The sequence below is a fragment of the Sorex fumeus genome, unplaced genomic scaffold, assembly GCF_029834395.1.
Source record: "Sorex fumeus unplaced genomic scaffold, SorFum_2.1 ptg000030l, whole genome shotgun sequence".
Taxonomy (NCBI): domain Eukaryota; kingdom Metazoa; phylum Chordata; class Mammalia; order Eulipotyphla; family Soricidae; genus Sorex; species Sorex fumeus.
Genome location: NW_026606087.1, coordinates 12700892 through 12708279, shown reverse-complemented (window position 1 = coordinate 12708279; position 7388 = coordinate 12700892). Strand labels below are relative to the sequence as shown.

Below are 7388 nucleotides of genomic sequence, written 5' to 3'. Positions count from 1 at the left end.
ACAGAAGTAAGGCCTGAGCAGGGTGTGGCTGGGCACACAGAACTCTTCAGAGGAACTCAAAAGGCAAAACAAGGGCAGAAGGGGAATGGAGCTACTAGCAAGGCTTTCTGGAGTGATTTTCATCTTGGGAAAAAAAGTCTTCTCCAGCAAAACGCCAGACTGAGATCTATGTGAAAGCCAAAGGGCAATCACACTTAGAATGGGGATAAGTAAGAGAAAACCTATTAGACACAGAGTAGCCTTTGAAAGCAGCATAAAAAGAAACTTCCTTACATTTACCTGGGTAATTCTAACTTGTACAAAGTTCTTTCCAGTTACTAAGGTAACATCCCAATTCGAGTCATATTCTCCACATTGTCACCACTCACCATGGCATCCTCCTACACATATACCTGGTTTTCATTGCAATTGTAACTCACTCATTAATAAAGGTTTTTAACCTAAGCTTTACATTATAAGTAAAAAGTATGATGTCCGGGCACAACCCAGGACCAATTCCATCAGAATCACTGGGGAGGGAGAAAGGTAGAGTATAAGGTTCAAGCACCAGAAATTTGGTCACCTAGGAGTGACCATGGCTAAAAACCACTACTTGGTTCTCAGCTGAAATCCTAATCTATACTGTTCCCATGATTCAATCTCATAAATCACCAACATGAGAAATAACATAGCAAACTGCTTCAAAGAGGCAAGTTACTGAAGGAAGAAGAGATTTGATCCTTTTTCTTAACCAGGACCTACACACACATACATACAGAGAGAGAGAGAGAGAGAGAGAGAGAGAGAGAGAGAGAGAGAGAGAGAGAGAGAAAGAGAGAGAGAGATACACACACGAATTTTATGGGAATAAAGGAGAATGCATAGGTTTCTCAAAAGTATGAATGAAAACACTGGGTATAGTGAGGCTAGGAAGGCAATATGACTACCTCCTCCCTACACAAGCAGGTCCTCTATGACCTCATGTTAGACCAAAGACAAAGGTCTGCAGTCTCACCTCCCTGGAAAGCTTGGGGTTCCTGCAGCAGCCACTGTCCTACCTACATCCTTCCATAGCCCACCATGTTAGATGGTACCCCCCATCTGTTGACACTAGATGAAGCTGATGCCATCTGGACCCTCGTCAAGGATAAGGTTGGTAAAATAAGTGAACTTAAGAAGAAGTAACAAATGATAAAACTGGTATAAGCAGCTTATAAGTAGGAAAAGGTGGGAAACCTAAAGACAATAACTAACTTTGGGGGCAGAGTGATGGTACAAGGTAGGGTGTTTGCCTTGCCTGTGGCCAACCCAAGTTTGACCCCAACACCTCTCCCCCCCCCCCCCACCCAACATGGTACCCTGAATCCACCAGGAGTGATCCCTGAGCACAGAGCTGGGAATAAGACCTGGGCACAACTGATTGTGGCTCCAAAACCAAAATAAATTAAAAAAACTTTTACTTAGTTCTTATGTATATGCCAGACACTGCATATAAAGCTTTGTGCAAACTGGTCAATGTAATAATAATTAGAAAAAGAGCAAAAAACCAGAGAAATAGCTCAAAGGACTACAGCATGTTTTGTATGCAGAATTCCCAGGCTCAATACTGGGTACCACCTGATCCTTGCTGCTGTATGGTGCCATATATGAAACTCTCCCCCCAAAAGTAATGGTTTTTTGCAGGAGTTGTTTTTGGTTTTGGGGGTCACACCCAGCAATGCTCAGGGGTTACTCCCGGCTCTGAACTCAAGAGCTACGGTGCTCGGAGGACTGTATGGGATGCCAAGGATCAAACCAGGATCAGCTGTGTGCAAGGCAAAAGTCCTCCCCACTGTACTATGGTTCAGGCCCCAAAAGTAAGTTATTTGTACAGGGAACTATGAGAACAGAAAGAAGCAATGAACAGAGGTTAGACTCAGAAGATCTGGAAGGCTTCTGAGATAGTGACATTCTAGATAGACAAGTAAGAACTATTCATACAGAGGGATGAGAAATACCAAATAGATCATAAATGCTACTGAATAAATACCCAAATGAGCTAATGATCAAGTGGGTAGGTGAGTAAACAGTAAACTAATTAAGAGCATATGAAGTCGGGAAGTGAAAAGGAAAAATAATTGTAAGCTCCTAATACTCCTCAAGAGTACAGTTTTCAAAAGAATTGCGGTAAAAATTAGGTCAAAGAGGTACATTGTCTTATCATAAAAAGCCATTAAAGCTTTCTAGAGAACCAAAACTTTGGGCCTAGACAGATAGTACAGCAGGTAAGGCACTTGCTTGGCACACAACTGACCCAGGTTCGTTCCATGACACCACATATGGTCTCCCTCCCCTACCCCACTACTCTGTGCCAGGAATGATCCCAGAGCACAGAGCCAAGAATGAGCCTTGAACACCACAGGGTATAAATCCAAACAATTTGAGTTCTGACTAGGTATTAAGTGGATTTCAAAGAACATGAAGATCTCACTTGTCAGAGTTATAGGTATCTATCTAATAAAACCACCCCAATCTAGATGGGCACAAATTTATAAGGTTGAAGAATTTAGGAATCAGATTTCTAGTTATGTGACCTAAAGGAAAATGAATTTGAAGAATTCAAAGAAAGCAATCCACCAGATTTAATAGATCTAAAAGTAGTGCCTACCTGATTCTACCAACTTTAATAGAGTGAAGCTCCCATTTGAATAGCAGCAGTAGCACACCACAAAGATCTGTTTCCCAAATAGCAGAAACAGGTCTCTCCCAAGTGTTGGATAACTGATTTTAGTGATGTGAGAGACTGATCTTGGATTACAGCAATCAGAATTAACCGGAATTAGGGTGAAAGTAAACAGGTCTTTAAGTATTAGAAAGATATACCTTCTCTGACTATTAGACATCTCTCTTAGTAAATGGAAACGTTAGAAAAGTCAACGTAAAGGCACATAGATAAAATGCTGGCAGTCTGTGGTAAAAACAAGGAGTGGGGGGACATCTTTCAGTGACCTGGTTTCCTTTCTCCAGTACTGCTGACAGTTTTTTGGGCACTTTGCAGACCATATGGCTAAACAGAATGTGGACCTAAAGCTCCCCGTTTTAAATTCAAACTTGGCAAGGCACATCTAAGAAGAAGATCTCACACCATTTTACTTTTCCTATGCTGCCACTGTTATCTAAATTTGTAGGCCTTTAAGTTTCAGACTTTTACCCAGAAGTCAAAGTGGACAGGGGGGAGGCGGAAATGCTGTAACCTCAAATGATGACTCCATCAGTCACTCTAGTCTAGAACTGCACGATCTATTTGCATAATTTAGGATAACTTGGGCCCTCGAGAATAATTGTAGCACTGTAGCACTGTCCTCCCATTGTTCATCGATTTGCTCAAGCGGGCACCAGTAACATCTCCACAGTGAGACTTGTTACTGCTTTTGACATATTGAATACGTCACGGGGAGCTTGCCAGGCTCTGCTGTGTGGTCGGGATACTCCCAGTAGCTTGCTGGGCTCTCCGAGAGAGATGGAGGAATTGAACCCAGGTTGGCCGGGCCAGCCGCTTGCACGGCAAACACCCTACCACTGTGCTATCGCTCCAGTCCTTGAGTATAATTTAAAAAAAAAAAAAAAGGAAGGGCCTGGAAGATAGTTCAAGAGACATGGACACATACTTTACATGCTATAGAATCAAATTCAAATTATGCCACCACAGGCCCTGCCCCACACCCCACCCCCAAGCAGAGCTGGGTATAGATATGAAGGTCCCCAGCACTACTAGTATGGCCCTAGAGGCCTCTAAGCACCACCAGATAATCCCAGACAATACATAGATCGAGGAGTTCTACATCCCTGTGCCCCAGCACTGACCAGACCAGTCCAGGTGACTATACTGGAGTAGCCCTTAGGTCCCAGGACTGTTAGGGAAGTCTGTATGCCCAATGTCCCTCCACACCCCCAATAAAAAGAATCTACTAAGTCTCCATAACATATCATATTCTATGACTCCAAGGGAAAAAGGATTTAACCTTTTGGCGGAAACTTGAACCATAAAAAACAGGCATTTTTATATTTATAAAATATAAAAACATTTTATATTTTATAAAAATCATAAAAAACATTTTCCTCTTTATGGGATTTTTCTCCAGAGACAATACCTCTTGTTTCATTTGTACAGGCACCTAGGCACCAAAAGAATTGTTGCTGGGGTAGAATTCTGAAGTTTTTGTGTTGTGACCAAGCTTTGTTAGGAGACAGACATTCTACATAAAAATGCAAACCTAGTGCTGCTCTCACCTCTGCAACTCACTGGTCCCTCTCAATGCCCTATTCTTTAGCCTGATGTTCCCAGACAAAAGAGAAAAAAAAAAAGTATCCGAAAAGGAAAATAAATTATGGGAAATCTTCAGTGCAGATCAAAACAAGCATTTCCTTACTAGATGACAAAAGATACTAGTAGTCATTGTACTTATCTCACTTTATCCAAAGAGTTAACACACACACAAAGCCATTTTCTTCTTAATTTAGAGGGTAGAACTTCCTAAACAACTTTCTAGAGCACAAAATTAAATTGTGCTTAGGAGACCAATGGCAAATCAATAGGCTAGCAAAACAGGCTATGTCTGTGTAAGGTTGAGGCATCTGATTTTGGGTTCGAGGGAAAGAAGCAAAGCACGCAGAAGTCTGAGATACAGCTTAAACATAAAAGGAGGTCCAAGAAAAAATTCTGCATGCTTCCCTAGCAGAATCCATAGCCAGAAATCTCAATCTAGGATATGTCAAGATCATATTTAGGCAGAGTTACTAGAAAAATCCACTAAATTTTCCTAGTTGGTCATGAAAGTAACTTTTTCTGAAACTAGGTTACTAATTCCCAATGGCCAAGAAGGTACCATTATGCTTAAGTCATAAGAAGCATTAGAATCCTAATGTTCTAAATACATACAGGAACAAGCATTACAAAAATGAAATCCCTCAAATCCCTAAAATAACTATTCTCTACAAACTCTTAGGGATTAAGATGTATACTGAACGTTTTATAGATACAGTATAAAAATGGACATTCCAAATGTATTTGTGTACACATTTTGGTTAATGGCATCATCCGTCTAACCAACCAATCTCCAAATAATGCTTGAGGATTACTAGCTCCACATTCCTTAAGTGACAATTGTACAAATCTGAGATCTGCCCATCATTCATTAATTCCACCATTATTTTCTTTCATTATTCAAAACTTCAGAACTTCACTATAACTTGCCTGTAGTATTAGAAAACACTTAACAAATCTCTCTCATTTTATGCCTTCCAATTAAAAATTAACTGTGTGACACCCATTTGACCCCATCTCTTCTAAACAGAGTCCTTCAAGGGGATTCCTATAACCTTTGGGATAAAACATCTCTCAGCATACACACAAAGCCTTTAATAATCTAGTTCCTAATGCCCCCCCCCCTTTCAGGCCCTGCCATTTAAGTTATATGAAAGTATGTGTTCCTGAATGTCTATCTCTTAAGTTTGTATATTCAGGTTTGATTTTTCCCTTTGTCCAGACTGACCATTCTCCCACCTGGCAAATTCCTTCAAAAAGCAAGTCATAATATCCAGAAATCTGTCTTCTACTATCATGACCAAGGTTGTTAAATGACTTCTTGTAGCGTGCTAGATTGCTTGTATTTTTGTGTCCTCCATTACACTGAACTGTACTAGAGTAAGGATACAATAACATTCTTTTATGTTTTCCCAGTATCTAGCAGTCGGGCAAATAGGCATTCAAGATTTTGCTACAGGAGAGAACTGGGAGATAAGCAGGAAATTGACATTTTAAGCACATTGTGGAGATGTAACCAAACAATAAACAGCGGAGGGTGAAATGAGAGTAGACTAGAGCAGGCTACCAGTTAACTTCTAACCCAAACTCAGTCCTTGCCTTGTAAACTGTCTGCCTTCAGGTTATCGAGGAGCGCTTTGGGCCCCATGTAGTAGCAGTACCTTTCCTGTCGGATGCAGCCTGCTATGACCTACTTGGTGTACTAGTGAAGCAGTCCCGCCCAGCCCACACCCGCCTGGTTTTGCCAGGTCGGCAGGCCCGGCGGACACTACAACCAGTGGGGCCGCTACCGAGTCTCCTGGAGCAGGCTGGGTCTGAGGGGGCCTTTGCCCACTGCACTCGGGAATACTCACCAAACGGCCGAACAGAGGTAGCCTATGAAGAAACACGACTGTTAGATGGGCAGCCTTGCAGAATCCACCTGCACATGGGTGGCCTGCGAAAGAAGGTGGCCTTCCTGCTGCTGCCGCCTGGGCAGGTGAGCCTACGGCAGACTCTTCCCTGGCTCCGAAGCTCCCACAGCATCTATGTCATCTACCAGGTTTTCTCATGTTCCTGGCTACAGCTGGGCCTATTGACGACAGCCCGTGAGCCCCAGCTGCTCAGGGTACAAAGGTCACTGCCTATTGCCTTCTCCTGCTTCAAGTTTTCACTGCAGCCTAAAGGAGTACTGGGACCACAGAAATCCCTGGCCAAAGATCCCTTGCCCCAAGGAGCCAAATGGGTCAGACCCAACCTCAGCAACGTGCCATCCCTGGCACCAACACCTGATAGTCCTGAAGTCGCTGATGTGCCCTTACCTGTTCCAGCCCCACCTACACCACCTCCCCAGGAAGGGCCAGAGGGCAGACCCACAAGAGTTTCCAACAAGGGCCGAAATCCTTTCCGAAGGGGGCCCCAGATGTTATCAGGTACTGCTAAGGGAAAGGATGATGTGAGGCCTGGGATAAGGTGGAGGGAGCGGGCCTTGGAAGTATAGCCCAGGAATGTGTGACCACCCAGAACTCCGTACTGGATTCTGGTGGGTGAGAGCAAAGGAGAAGGGTGCTGGGGAGGCTGGGATGAAAGCATGGTGCTGGGTAAGAGGTTGGACACAAAGGAGGACCAGAGGGAGGGACCAGGGAGGCAGAAAGACCAGGGCATGAGTAAAGCTGTGACTATCCCCAACCCTGGCAGAGAACTGGCTCTTCAGCCCCCGCAACCCCGCACCAGGAGTCCAGGGTGGGGGCCCCGGGGACCCAGACCGGCACTCCATGTCCCTGCCCCTGCTGCAGGGTCTGTCCTCGGAGTTCGACAGCGACGACTGAAGTGGAGGCAAGAAATGCAGGGGGCAAGGCCCCTAAGATCTGGCATAGGGATACTGGTCCCCAATAAACATCAGCTGCTGCTCCCCAAAGCATTCTGGACCCATTCATGCTTCTTCCCTCAAGGGTCTGGAAAAGGGAGAAAGTCCCCACATTCTCCCCTAGTTTAATGCCCACCCTCACCCTCTAATGGCTTAATGAACATCTTGAAACACTGGTTGCATCACCAGAGAGAAAATACCACAGATTACCTCCCCACCTTTGTAAAACGTTCTTGGGGTCCCAATCAAGAGCAAAAGGGT

At 44.0% G+C, this 7388-nt stretch overlaps 1 protein-coding gene across 1 annotated transcript; it reads left to right on the top strand.

Moving 5' to 3' along the window:
- Nucleotides 1-839: 839 nt before the first annotated feature.
- Nucleotides 840-7344, top strand: CUNH11orf42 (chromosome unknown C11orf42 homolog). Its single transcript, XM_056116031.1, has 3 exons — nt 840-1131; nt 5904-6693; nt 6959-7344. The coding sequence occupies exons 1-3, from the start codon at nt 1060-1062 to the stop codon at nt 7087-7089; spliced, it is 993 nt and encodes a 330-aa protein (XP_055972006.1). The 5' UTR covers nt 840-1059; the 3' UTR covers nt 7090-7344.
- Nucleotides 7345-7388: the final 44 nt, after the last annotated feature.

What these genes read in the sequence shown, in the direction of transcription:
- CUNH11orf42 (XM_056116031.1), top strand. Translation starts at nt 1,060, where the DNA reads ATGTTAGATGGTACCCCCCATCTGTTGACACTAGATGAAGCTGATGCC. An exon ending in GGACCCTCGTCAAGGATAAG is followed by an intron (nt 1,132 to 5,903) that starts GTTGGTAAAATA and finishes GTCTGCCTTCAG; the next exon opens with GTTATCGAGGAGCGCTTTGG. An exon ending in GGGGCCCCAGATGTTATCAG is followed by an intron (nt 6,694 to 6,958) that starts GTACTGCTAAGG and finishes CAACCCTGGCAG; the next exon opens with AGAACTGGCTCTTCAGCCCC.